Raw genomic sequence first — 14301 nt, 5'->3', positions numbered from 1 at the left:
CCATTTCACCTAATTTAAAACTACTGCAAAGCTTGTAGGTACAAAAAGTACCCACATTTCCCCAGTGGCCTCATTTTCAAAAAGAAACTCCTTAGGGAGTTTCCCTTCGAAAATGAGCCTGCAGACCTCCTTGCCTGCTTTCTCAGCTCACCCAGCCTCTGGTCATTATGGAGGAGTACAAACCCCTCCCCAACCAGAGATTTGCCTTTCTTAGGATGATAGACAGCTTATCCCACTTTGGCAGCACTCCTTCCTGGCCAAGAGGATACTGGGCTAGATAGACCATTGGGCTGGCCCAGTGTGGCTATTCTTATGTAAACATAGAGAGGAAACCTGCTTCTTTTTTCTAACAATCTGAGACCCTCATGATCAAAAGCCCCATGCAGCGCTCAAAAAATAGCACTGGAACAGCACAGGGCTTTATTGCATCGATGATCAGAGATAATGCAGCGCAATTATCTCTGATCAAGGGGTAGAGGTGCAGGAGAATTGTACCTGAGCATGTGCTCTGCACAATTCTCCCGCACTTGTTTGACAGGTCTGGGCTGTCAAAAGCCCAAACCTGTCAAACACAAGGGCTGGAGGTCCATGGGACCACCAGGCCCTGTCTACCCCTGCCCTGAGCAAGGCAAAACAGGGGCTGGAGGTCCGGCGATGACGCGGCAAAATGGCGGCGCCCAGCCCCGCCCATTGCATCCTGGGATGTGCTGGGCGGGGCTACAGACCATGTAAGGGAATCCCTCCCTTACATGGTCTGTAGCCCCGCCCATTGTATCCCAGGATGCAATGGGCGGGGCTGGGCACCGCCATTTTGCCGCGTCGTCGACTGGAAGAGGAGGGAGGCAGGCTGCATCCCTCCTCCAACTAAAGGTAGGGGGGCCGGGAGGGGGGTTGTCACTACTAGTACTACTTCTAATCCTCACAGACCACCAGGGATTGGTAGGATAACGCTAGGGGGGAGAGTTGGGGTGGGCTGGAGATCTCCAACCCTCCCTGAACATGGGGGGGGGACCTCCAGCCCCCTGTTCAAGTTTGCTTTAGGGGGGAATGGGGGCCTGCCAACATGCAACTGCATGCTGGACAGGGCTCACCATTCCTCCCCAATGATCAGCAAACCCTAACGCCAGCTCAGAGCTGGCGTAGATTTTGCCGCAGCCAGCAAAGCAATCTTTGGCGCGCTGGATGCTGATCATTGGGGATGAATGCGTTAAGCGCTGATTAGCATGCATTTGAATGCTACTTGCACTAAGAGCCCTCGAGTGCATTGTTTCACGCGTTCGAGGGCTCTGATCATGGGTCGGCAGCAAACTCCGGCGCTAGTATGGTGTTAACAGCCTCTAGCGCCGGAGTTTGCTTTTGATCATGAGGGCCTGAAAATGTAGGCATTCTCTCCCCCCCCCCCCCCCCCCTAGGAAAAGTGTTGTCATTGCAGAGTATTTGTTTACTCCGAAGTCTGCAAACACCTCTCCGGCAATATGTAAGCCATATTGAGCCTGCAAATAGGTGGGAAAATGTGGGATACAAATGTAACAAATAAATAAATAACCCAATCCTGAACTTGTCATGTGAAGAGTGGCCCCCACCCACAGACGCATAGCTAACAGTATCAGCTCCGCTTAGGCAAGCTGACAAACTCAGAGTAAAAACTAGAAATGCTCAAATCACTATGTAACGGAAGTCTTAAAATTTACCCTATTCCATGCACTGCAGCATCATATTCTCCATCCCATGAAGTATATGTTTCACTCATCTTTTCTTGCCAAGCAGCATGCCTCAACCTCACACCACCATTAAGTCTAGGATTATGGTTGCTGATACTACTATCGATACAGCTGATCTCCAAAGCGTTGACCAAATGAATAACCAACTCTAAGGACATTTTTTCTGCTGGCACTTCCAGTTGTTATGTCCCAGCTTGTTTCCCATATCCTCCTTTTTCCCATGAAACTAATTAGAGGAGGCTTAATGACTATGGGGGGAGAGGGCAGGGGAGGGGGTGGCAACTCTTGCTGCAGGTAACATGCCCAAGTGGTTTTCATTTAGCTATCAGTTAGCTCTAGTCAGGGCTTTTTTTGTGGGGGTACTTGGGAGTACTGAGTACCCGCACCTTTTTCATTGTCTACTAAAATTGACTTATGGTCCCCAAGTTTATGTGAAGGAGCTCAGGCCCTACACATCAATTCTGCCTTGTCATAGATTCTGTGACTGGTTGCAGGGGGCCTGATCATTGTGGGGTGGGTCCCTCAGTGATCACCTCACCCCTGAAGGGTGGCCTGGCATTTGAGTACCGGCACTGGCTCTAGTCAACATCCCTTCTCTCTGTAGCACTGACCCACCAGCGAACCAGAGATGGTGCTGGAAAATGGCGTATTGTTCATTGGCACTTGAGATTTGCTTTCCTTTCTAGTCCTGTGGTTTTCATCCATAAAAAGTGAATGTTTAAAATCTTTCAGCATGCATAGCACTAGACAGCCTTGCTTGGTAGTAAAATAGCATTAAAACATACTCTAAAGCAGGATATAGATATATAAACGCAGATATATTTATTCACCACAGGAGGGATTGCTTTATCTATGCATGAGAAATGTTATGCTGCCACCTAGTGGGGACTACTGTATCTTAGATTTCTGATATGATTTATCAAACTTCTGGTAAGCTTTTTTTAAAATCTCCAAGTAGGGTTTATTGACTGTATTGAAATGTATTCAAGCTTTAATATATGGAATGATAAACTCACCCTTTGTTTACAGATAACTCTCTTCACTGTTCTTAGGCGGAAAAAGAAGTGCATTCGGTACTTACAAGGAGAAGGACGCTGTAGCAGCCCAGTTTCTTCCGATGGAAGTGCTATAGACTCCCCTCCATCTCCTTTGGATACACACCACTGTACACCACCACCTCCTGCTTTTACACACAGTCAGTTTGCCGGTCCCTATGATTTCCCCCTTCCGGGAGAGACTCATCCATTTCTTGTGTCCATTCACATCAAAACCACCAGAGACTCACCAGAACTTTTCAGCAGCTACTCATCCACCTCTCAGCCCTCAGGAGCAGCAGGCACATCATTGTCGACAGGTAGTGCTACATCAAGAGGGACATAATGCTAAGTTCAACACCACACCCACTGTCTGCAGTTTTGACAAATGAATTCGACGTTTTGCTTGTATGAGTGTTTGGAACACCAGTTAGAACAGTTCAGAACCTGATCAAGATGTTCCACCATAACCTAGATTTTCAAAATCACGGAAAGCAGAATGCACTTCTACGTATCCCAAATGATTTGGAATTTCAAGCTTCTGACCTGGAGAACCGACACAAAGCCCTGCCCTAGCTTGTCTGTTAGGTAGATAATATATTGAACCTCCAAATTAAAAATACTGATACCCAGACTTCCTTTCCTCCTGCTGGAGATTGTCCATGGTCAAATTAACTGAATTTACAGTGGAAAGCAGCAGCTTACAGTAGGAGTGGTTTTAACTGCCGGCTTCTCTTCCTCTTATCAGAAGTTTTAAGAATTTGAACATGTTTCCTGTCTTTCGTGTTTGTCTGTTAAAAATGTATTAGAAAAATTGGACCATGGCTTGTTGAGGCTCAGTTTTCATTTGAGTGTTAAAGCAGAGGAACTCTTCTAACATGCTTGAGGAAAATTTAGGCTGGAAAAGTGAACGTTTTATCAGACTTTTACCCCATAAAGGTTAATTCTATAAGGTGCATCTAAAGTTAAATGCCAATAATGGGCACATATTTATAGAATAATTGCACTTAAGCACAAGATTGGTGCACATAAGCGCTAGGAGGTGCTATTCTATAAAATTTGCACTTTAAGACCCTTAGCGTGCAACTGCATGGGGGGGTGGCAACTTGGGTGGGGTATAGGCATGGCATGAGCATTTCACCTAGTGACACACACAAGTTACAGAATAATCCAAGTTGCTCACATGGCATGGTGCCCCTAGGAACGCCCATTCACACCTGCCATTGAATTGGCAAGTGGTCTGACCAATATTTTGGTACACCAGTGCCAACGTCTGCCTGAATTCTACAGCAGCTTTGGCACACCTATGTGCCATTATCAAATTAGGGCTAAGCACTGCTTTTTGTGGTGCCAACTTATAGATTTACCACATTCTTGTGCAGTAAACCCAACTATTATTTCTACATGTGTAATACAGAGAGCTCTTTTGAAACACATCTAGTTTTCTTATAGAACACGCAAATAGCACGTGCAGCAGATCAGGCAGTTTACCAAATTGGGCGAGAAAAATTGGTTTGGGGTTAGCTACTTGAGGGTTCATGAAAAATTAGTTATTGACATGTCCATAAAAAGCTTAGGGGTACTTTCACTAAAGGAAGCTAAACCCTTAACACACAGTTAATGCGTGGGAAACAGAGTACCCCACGCCCACCGTAGGGGGTTCTGTGATAGTTTGCCTGTATCATGTGAATACCTCATAATTTGTAAGGGGGTGGGGCATGGACAGAGTATGGGCATGGAAGCATTAGCCAGCTAGCATTTTACACTTAACCTATGCTAATTGGCTAACACAGTGGGGGGGCTCTAAGTGCTTCCACATTAACCAGGAACAGGTACCATGCGTTAATCTGAACGTTAATGCATAACTTGCAATAAAAAGAGTGGGAACACCCTTTCTTGATTCAGCACATGTTGAAATTCTGCATTAGAACACGTTAAAGCCCATTTTAGTAGAAGAACCCCTTACTTCTTTGCAATTTTGACTATTCACAATGAACGAAGTTACTGGAGCAAAACCCAAATTGCAACTTTACTGTTTCAAAAAAAAAACCTCATGCAGCCAACACAACATTTCCAAGGACCAAGGAGATGATCTCAGAAAAACTCATTATTCAAGGATTTGGCTTTGACACGGCACCATGTTTCGGCTATGGGCCTGCCTCAGGAGGCTTTACAGATGGCATCTAAATGTCAGTCACAAGAAACAGCATATAAATGCGGTCTTTGCAGATGGTATCAAAATCAGTCTTCTCACAGTGCAAAAGACAGCATGTAATAGCAGTCTTGAAAAAGACACCAAATGTGTCTACAAAGCACAGCAGAGATAATCATAGCAATCATGCTCATCTCTGCAGCGCTTTGTAGATACATTTGGCATCTTTTTCAAGACTGCTATTACATGATACCATCTGCACAGACCGCATTTATATGCTGTTTCTTGTGACTCATTTAGATATCATCTGTAAAGACTCCTGAGGCAGGCACACAGCCGAAACAGGGTACCATGTCGAGTCCAAGTCCTTGACTAAATAAAGAGGATTTTTTTGAGATTGTCTCCTTGGTCCTTGGAAGAGTTGTATTGACTACACTACTTTCTTCTTTGTTGACTGTTCGCCTGTAGTATTTTACTTCCCTCCACCCTTGTGGTTTGTTCTAAAACAAATCTTACCAGCATAGTGAAGGCACAAAGGCACCAAATTAGCCCTACAGATGGTGGAGCTTCAGCATCCTCCATCTCATACCCATTCACTCCTGAGCCCTGTCACATTGAGCTACAAGTAGCTACATCCAGTTTTCTCTGGGCCATTTGACAATTTTCTATGAACAGACTGCCCTGCTGTCTCTTGGGACCCTCCTGAAATTAAAATACTACATCTAATGTGAGCTCTTTCAGGCAGGAAATATATTAATGTGTAGATTTTCTACATAATGCCTGTTCTGTTCCAACCCTGCAGACTGTGAGCCTGCCTTCCTTGTCCTACTTTTCAAGGAAGCATTCTACAATGATGAAGATCAGATTACATTTGAGATCGGTGGGTCTATTTTACTACTTACCCCTATATACTAATTTGAAGTATTATTATTACACTGTAGCAGAACAAGAAATCTTTTTTAAAATAATTAAAAAAAACTTTTAATAGTGTACAAACACAACAGTATTTTTGTATTTTCTTTTTGTGATTATCTCCAAATAAACTTTTCAGATAGATTTTTTTAAGTCTCTTCTACCTTCAAAACATAGGGCAATGAGGCAGTCACATGCTGTGTTTAACAGTGATCTGCTATCTTAAGGCTCAGCGGTAGCTTCCGCAGGTCTGGCGCTTGTTCAAGCTTCCCTGTGGTACTTCGTTTCTATCTAGTTTATCTCTGCTTTAGGCTATTTTAGTTATCTCTTAATAAATGTGCAAATGATTTCTTTAACAAGATTCTGCATTAGTCTTGAAGTGCCAGTTCAGTAACTGCGTGCTGGAGCTTTTAACCCTAATACAGTAATCTTGTTCCCACAGCTGCAAGCTGTAATTTGTCCTTGCTTTAATTGTCTTACTGTATATTGAAATTTAAAATCTTTCTACTGCACAGCAACATCCAGAAAAGCTATTTTAAGAAAATGTTAGAGGCAACAAAAATATTCTTTCACCAGTTGATGAAACAGAAGTGTTAAAGTTCAAGACTGGTAGCAGAAGCCACAATAGAAATGCCTTCCTTTTTTCACTGCAGGGCAATTAGAAATATCATATGAAGTTCTATTTTCTTTGTGTTAGGACATTTCATGATTTTATATTTTGTATAAGGAGAACATTGCTCTAAAATTTGAATTGTAATATGATTTTAGTTCTCAATTAAACTTTACTCTTTTCTAAATCCTTTGTGAAATGTTTACCAACTGCTTTCATTTGATCACCTATCCTTGGGGGAGGGTATTTTTATTTTTATGTTCAATATATGTTCATGGCTTAAATGAAACACAGGTTATACTGGCAGCTATAATCTCATGAGCCAATGAAGGTGTCTTACTTCTCAGACACTAGACTTCAGTATTATGGACGGATTAAGAACTGTTTCCTAAATTAAAGAAAGACATTAGTGAGCCACAGTGGGTAAGTCATTTCATATTCTATTGACTCAGGTACAAAATTTAGGGGTCTGTGCAGTAACCTTGCATTAGAACTGTGCACTAAAATATTACTGAGTTACATCTATGCAGGTGCTGAAATGCTAGTCTGCACAGAAACATTAATTTTATTCTGCGCAAACATAGCATCGTGAGCAGCCCAGCATTTTACTATGTTTGTCCCAGCACACTTCCCTTCTCCATACCCTGCTCAGGGCCGTGCCTAGGGTCTCTGGTGCCCCCCTGCAGACTATCAGTTGTATTCTTTCAAACAACTTCAGCAGCAGAGCCAGCCTGCCTGCCGCAGTGAGCACTGTGGCTGAAGAGGGGAGTGCAAGGGAGAGAGGAGAATCACAGCTTCAGGTAGAACGTTTTGGAAGTGAGCTGACCTCAGGAAACGGTAGGCGCCCTCCAGAGGTCGGCGCCCCCCTGCGCTGCTTACCTTGCTTACTATGTTAGCATGGCCCTGACCCTGCTTTTTTGAATTCGATGCTAGAAGCAGACTTGCACAAAAAAAAAAAATAAGGGAAATCTAAAACGGGGTTAGATTCTAAGGTCTCTGTAGACTACTCTACCTAAACATAACTCACTTTGAGCTGTGAATGGAAGGCATGAGCTAAATCCAAATAAATACAAAGAAATGAAGCTGAGGGATGAAAGGCCAGAGACAGGTCTGGACTAATGGTAAGCACTCTCAGCTCCACCTTGTTTTTGTAAAAAAATGTCAAAACAGGGGAAGGGGGAATGAATTTGGGGAATTACATTAACCCACACTGTAATGTATAAGGACATGTGCTCAGTACATAAAGACCGGATAATTAACTTTAAAATGTTTATTTACAATACAGGTAACACAATCATGCTAAAAGGCAGTTTTCAGGTATTTTACACAAGGGAAATGTGCCACAAGATAAATATTGTTTTTAAGTCTGAATTATTAATTAGGCTGGATTAATAGCAACTTATTTTGATGGAGGCTGCTGGTTGGAGTGGTGAAGGTCCTTGATGAAAAAAGAAATCTTTTTGTTGCAGAAGTTGTTGGAGCCTGGTGAGTCTTATCTTGGGTGTGTGTGAAGTCCAGCAAGGGCCAGGGATTCAGTGAAGGTCCATAGAGGTGCAGCTCAGGACCCCCGGAGGCAGGGAGAAGAGAGAGAAGCAGAGAGAGGACTGAGAATGTTCCAGGGTTTTATAATTTATTGTTGGACCATAGGCTGAAGTCAGGTTGGGTGTATTTGATCCAATGAAAATGCAGGGGTAGGTTCTCTTCTGGTTTTTGAAAATGGAGCAGGTAGCTAGTCACATGTTTAATGACATCATAAGAGTTCCTGGCTGCCCATCTGCTGGTAGATACACACTCAGAAGGTATTTGACAGGATTAAGAGTCATTGTCTGGAGTAGTGAGCTTTCTTTTGTTACAGGAGGTAGATGGGCTCTCTGAATCACTGAGTTTCATCCAATCTTTTTGATTGCTGTCAATATGCAGACTTTTATTCTTTGGAGATACAGTGATTGACAGTTTAAGTATGCACCCAGCTAACCTGGTATCAGTGCTCTTCAAGGGGAGGGTGAAGATCAGACCACTTTATCTGATACTGCTCAATGAATTAGTAGAGTGAAAATATCTATATCTCTATCCAATTCCACCAAAATCAGTAACACTGAAAATGCCTCTTAGCATGCTACATTGTCACTCTACTAATTCAGAAGATGAATCTTTTTTTTTTTTTCATAATTTATTTCCACTACCTTGCAGTCTGACAGAATGCAAACTTTGCCAGGGTTGAGACATTGTTCCATGAAAACTGGAATGGACCAGGAAGGCTCTTGCACCATCACCATAATACAACCCTCAACTTATTGCATCAGGCACAGTACCTGCCATCACCGTGAACCACTTCACATAGGTCACTGCTTTTCTCACTGAACATATAACTAATGTTTAACAGATCAGGTATTGGGGTGCTGTGACCTAAACTTACCACAATACTTCACAACTCTTGGAAGGAAAACATATCATTTATGGTTGATAACTGAATCCAGGTTCACCCAGCCTGGATCAACACTATTGTAGACCAAGTTACCCAGTTCCAGGCTGGAGCTTGAGCCAGTCCTGGATTTCGACAACTCCATCATGGTAGTTGCAGCACTAATTTCAATGTGCAGGATCAGGCACAACAAACCCCACAATGCATTGGGATGTAGGTTCAAAAAAACTAAGACTGACCAAATTGGCTCCAATCTGGAACTGGTAACTTAAAACTCTCTGCTGTTGGATGCAGTTGGCACCCATAACTTTGAAATGAAATACAATACAAAATCATTTGTATAATCAAACAAATATTCTATAAAAGCTTAACCTTAGAAAGGTGGTATATTAAACCCCATACCCTTTCCCCCTTGAAATTGGGCATGTAAATTTACAGAATTAGGGGGACAGTGCCTAACTGCCAGGCTATTTTTGCAAAACTATGAGAACAGCAGGGGAGTTCAGGCACCAATGATGCAGCTGACACACATTGATCCCCATTCACTGGTAGAAGGAGAAAAAAAAAAAGAGCAGCTGTTCTAGAGGCACTTTAGAGGGGATAGAGTCAGGATGATAAAAGTGACCACTGGGAGTTGAGGCAGATAATGATTACAATAAGAGTGTATATTGGGTGTGTGTGAGGCATGAGGAGGCAGGGAGCTGGAGAGACAAGCTAAAAGAAACTGTGAGAGATGAATTGAGAGGGGAGAATGGCTTAGGAATGAAGTCAGACCATGAAGAAACAGACTGCACCAGAGTAGCCAGGCTGACCACTTTGAAGATTCCTCCACCCCCAACATTAGAAGGGGATCTGCAATTCAGCGCAGGTCCAGGAGTGGTCTCAATGAAGTCTTTCTGCATCGCTCAAAAAAAGTGACCACACAAAAACTTCAACAAGGTGAAATCATAGAAGAGTTGTAAGGAAAAAAAATTGAGTGATGGTGGAGAGAAAAGAAGAAAAATATCAGGGCCAGTCTTAGACACAGGAGACCAGGGCAAACAGGAAAAGGGCACCAAAGCCCACCAGCAGGCTACAGCTCCTGTTTGAGGCAGTCACAGGGCCCCCTGTGACATGAGGGCCCAGGGCAATTGCACTGGAACCCCCCAACTGCCATTTCTTCCAAAATAGAACAGAGACACTTTTTTCCTGTAACATCATTAAAGGAACCCTTTGCATACCGATTAGACTATTTGTGGGTAGGCCTGGGATTCCATTGTTCTGGAACTTGGCATATTCAGTCCTAGTGCACAGGATAAGGCCAGGTTACTGAGGATACAGTAAAGATTCAGTTGCTAGGAGCTCACAGGCCACACGACAGCTCCTACTGAAACACTCGACAGAAGTGGCACTGAAGCAAAGCCACAATCTGAAATATGCTAACTTCCAAAACATGAAGTAAACAAGGATCTGGAAAAATACCTGGGTTTTTTCCCCAACTAGCTTGCAGAACTGGGTAGACGACAATCAGTTGTCAAGGGAATAAAACCATTCAAACGAACAACCTCTCTGGTCTGCTTTTCATATAATTTCCCTAGTGCTGTCATAGGGCAGCAACTAAAAGCCAATGAAGCAGCTGCAAGTGCTCTCTTTTTCCCTGGACTAAATTAAGAACTCGCCTCCCTTCATCAGGGAAGGCTAGTTGCAGGTCACTATCAAAAATGTTTGTCCAGCTAACTCAGTTAAAATCCCAAACCTGTGTCTAGACAAGTGTAGGATCGAGCAAAAAAAAAAAAAAAAAATACAGCAGCAATGCTGGGGGTATTCCTAGGACAGTTTCACTAGCCCCATAATTCTAAAAAGGATCAAGTGTCATGATTTGATACGGAAAATAGGAATCAAAAAAAAGAAAATGAGCTTTTATGAAGAAGCAGTTAAAGGTACAATGCTTTTAAAAAAAAGTTACTAAATGTAAAATTGGGTTTATAGGTTTTTTTTTTGTTCCCTATTGGGAAGTAACTACCCTTGGCTGACTGAGGAATTGAAGGGGTAACATTTCTGCTCTATGCATTTTGTTTTTTTTAATTTATGCTTTTTCAATATACTTCCAACATAAGTTGAAGGATAAAAATGTCAATACAAAATAATAATAAAATTAACTATCTAGTCCACAAAATCAGGAGGGGCAAGAACAGATAGATACCCCAAGGAGAGAGGGACTAAAGGAAATGAAACGTGAAAAAATGTCAATAAACTAACAACTCAGATCAAGGAGGTAACTCATCCATGTCAGTCATAAATCCTTTACCTTCCAGGAAAAACTGCAATTGAGAATCATCATAAAATACACAAGTGTGATTATCAAATTGAACAGCTGCAGGGTTATCGTAATTGAAGCTTAGCTCCAATATCAATAGCACATTGACCAAGGCCCAAGAACTGCCTACATCTGGATTGAGTGAACTTAGCTACCTCAGGAAATCTACATCTTTGTTCTTAAAGGCGCATTTAAAGCTTCCTTATCTTGGTTGAAAACAAAGGTCATTAATAAGTTAGTCCTTTCAACAATTACTTCTTATGACTTCTCCAAAATGCCAGTCAAGTCCAGACTATGAAGAGACCTCCACCATAGATGCTTCTCTTACAGGAGTGGACCATTTCTTAGAAATTGGTAGACGGCAAATCCTAACACAGTGGGGGAGGGGGGGGAAGTCTCTCGGGCAAGTGTGAATACTTTACAAAATGCTTCTCTAGATGATGGCCAGCATTCAAGGAAAAATTAAAAAGTCAAGTTCAGTTGCGTAGTATAATTCTCAAAATTCTCCAACTTCCTCTGAGAAAACACATGATCTTGCAACAGAGTACCTTGAGATTGCTTAAACTGTTGAACTTTCTTTGTAAGCTCCTCCATCCTCCCACCTTGTACTTTAAGCGTCTCTTCCACTTTCTAAATCCTGACAGCATGTTCTCCAACAGTTGGTAATGCTAAAGGCACATACCTTATGGACTGACATATCTCCTTGAGTTTAAAAAGGGAAAGGACAATCACCTTTTCCCCTTCAAATGCTTCTCCCAGTGCAGCTAAAGCCACAGCTTGGCTGTCAGATGGAATGCTTCCCAGAACTGAAGGAAAAACCTGCCCTCCAACAGGAACAAAGGGAAGCAGCGAGATTTCTGCCACCAGACAACTCAGGCGTTGCCATTCCTCAGGTTTTGGGAGGAGCTGCTCAGCCTGCCAGGCTAAGCATGGCGTTGCTCTCCAGTGCGAGGCTCATCCTAATGCCCTGCACAGTAAAAACACCCAGAGCAACACTCAAGCAAACTGAGTACTTTGTCTGATGAGAAAGAGGATCAGAAGAGCTGTAGGGTGCCTGAGGTTTCCCCTTTCATTTTGGCATAACGTGAACAATGAAATGGGTCCAAAATCATCAAGATAAAAATTTCAAATGGAGCACTACTCAACTGCATCCTTGCTAGATGCCATCTTGCCCCATGTTCTGTTCCCCTCCTTTAATTTAAAGGAAAGACATTTCCTGAATAAAATCAAGGAGAGGTCTTCTGGAGGTGACATCTTGTGGAGGCAAGGGGGCTGAAGGGAAATTAGTGGCATCCTCTTCAGAGATTAGTTAATAGTCTAATCCTTAAGGCAGCTCCAAATCAGACCCAGAAGTATTGCAGGCAGAAGACAAAGACAAGGCTTCATATATGAGGGTTAACTCCTTGATTGTTGGTATCAAGACCTTGACGAATGATGCATGAAAATGATTCTTCCCCAGTGTATTCAAGATTAAAGTGGTTGACAAATACCATACCTGTCAAGGCCCCATGTCTACAAAATACAATTCTGCTCACCGCATCTCAAAAGATATAGTGCAATTAGAAAAGGTGAAGAGAAGGGCGACAAAAACGATAAAGGGGATGGGACGACTTCCCTATGAGGAAAGGCTAAAGCGGCTAGGGCTCTTCAGCTTGCAGAAAAGGCAGCTGAGGGGAGATATGATAGACATCTATAAAATAATGTGTGGAGTTGAACGGGTAGATGTGAAGCGTCTGTTTACGCTTCCCCAAAAATACTAGGACTAGGGGGCATGCGATGAAGCTACAAAGTAGTACATTTAAAACGAATCGGAAATAATTTTTTCTTCATTCAATGTGTAATTCAGCTCTGGAATTTGTTGCCAGAAAATGTGGTAAAGGCGGTTAGCTTAGCAGAGTTTTAAAAAAGTTTGGACAGCTTCCTAAAGAAAAAATTCCAAAGACCATTATTAAATTGGACATGGGGAAAATCCACTGTTTCTGGGATAAGCAGCATAAAATGTTTTGTACTTTTTGGGGGATCTTGCCAGGTATTTGTGACCTGGATTGGCCACTGTTGGAAACAGGATGCTGGGCTTGATGGACCTTTGGTCTGTCCCAGTATGGCAATACTTATGTACTTATGCAATGCACTGGTCTCAAGGATCAGCTACACTACCCATTGCTTCAATGTCAAATATGGAGTGGAGGAGTAGTAGTAATAAATGACAGAGTATTGAACAAAAAAAAGGTAGCACGCTTACTACACTGATCCTCATTGTGGGCCTCCTCTTGAAGACCACTACCAATGCCAAGGTTAAAAAAGACATGGCAAGTGAGGCCACATCTTCCTGAGGTGTTATCTATGGCCTGGTCCTGGGAGCCCAAGTACTCTTTCCAAATACAGGAAGCTCTCATTCAGGGATGCTTAAAAGATACTGGAAATAGCTTTTCTGCTAAGTGCTCAACCCACATGCCCTGACAAGGACAGATTATTTTCTCTGCCTCCATTTGATTCAGGACATATGTAGCCTTCACCGTGAATGCAGATGTTCCTCCTTTGGGAGTGTCAAAGGCTTTGCTAAAAATCTAAATACACCACATCTAGTGCTCTCCCTCGATCCACCACTCTGGTCACCCAAAGAAATCAATCAGATTTGTCCAACAAGACCTGCCTCTAGTGAAACCATGCTGCCTCGAGTCCTGTAATCCACTGGATTCCAAACCTTTACTGTTTTAAAAGAGTTTCTATTAATTTACTTACCACAGACTTACCAACCTATAGTTCAACCTCTTCCTTACTTCTGCTTTTGTGACGAGAGACTGCATCTGTTCTCCAATCCACCAGGATCACTCCCGACTCTAGAGAAGCACTGAAAAGGTCAGCCAGTGGAGCTGCTAGAACTTCCCCAAGTTCCTTCAGTACCCTTGGATATATGCCACCTGGCCCCATCACTTTGTCCACCTTTAGTTTAGCTAGCTCCTCACAAACACAGTCCTCTGAAAATTGTTCAGGGACTACCACCCCTTCAGTCCTATTTGTGTCTTCTGATGTTCTGCCCCCAGCCCTTCAGCTGTGAACACAGATCAGAAATATTTGTTAATCAATTCTGCCTGTTTTGCATCCACTCCTATGTTCTTATAGCACCACTGAATTTTTGAAAAGTACCGAGGAC

At 42.8% G+C, this 14301-nt stretch overlaps 1 protein-coding gene across 8 annotated transcripts in view; it reads left to right on the top strand.

Moving 5' to 3' along the window:
• Positions 1-6616, top strand: part of TCF7 (transcription factor 7) — a 154863-nt gene extending 148247 nt beyond the window's left edge. For 3 of the 8 annotated variants that reach the window (XM_030211849.1, XM_030211848.1, XM_030211847.1), the window contains one exon: positions 2774-6616. In XM_030211849.1, coding sequence (XP_030067709.1) covers positions 2774-3101 — 328 coding nt within the window. In that variant the 3' untranslated portion in view covers positions 3102-6616. Of the gene's footprint in view, positions 1-2750 lie in introns of all 8 variants that reach the window. The other 5 variants (XM_030211853.1, XM_030211850.1, XM_030211854.1 and 2 more) reach the window with 3 other exon arrangements.
• Positions 6617-14301: the final 7685 nt, after the last annotated feature.

Source organism: Microcaecilia unicolor, chromosome 8 (assembly GCF_901765095.1).
Source record: "Microcaecilia unicolor chromosome 8, aMicUni1.1, whole genome shotgun sequence".
Classification (NCBI taxonomy): domain Eukaryota; kingdom Metazoa; phylum Chordata; class Amphibia; order Gymnophiona; family Siphonopidae; genus Microcaecilia; species Microcaecilia unicolor.
Note: the sequence above shows the minus strand (reverse complement) of the source record. Positions and strands in the feature narration are given on the sequence as shown.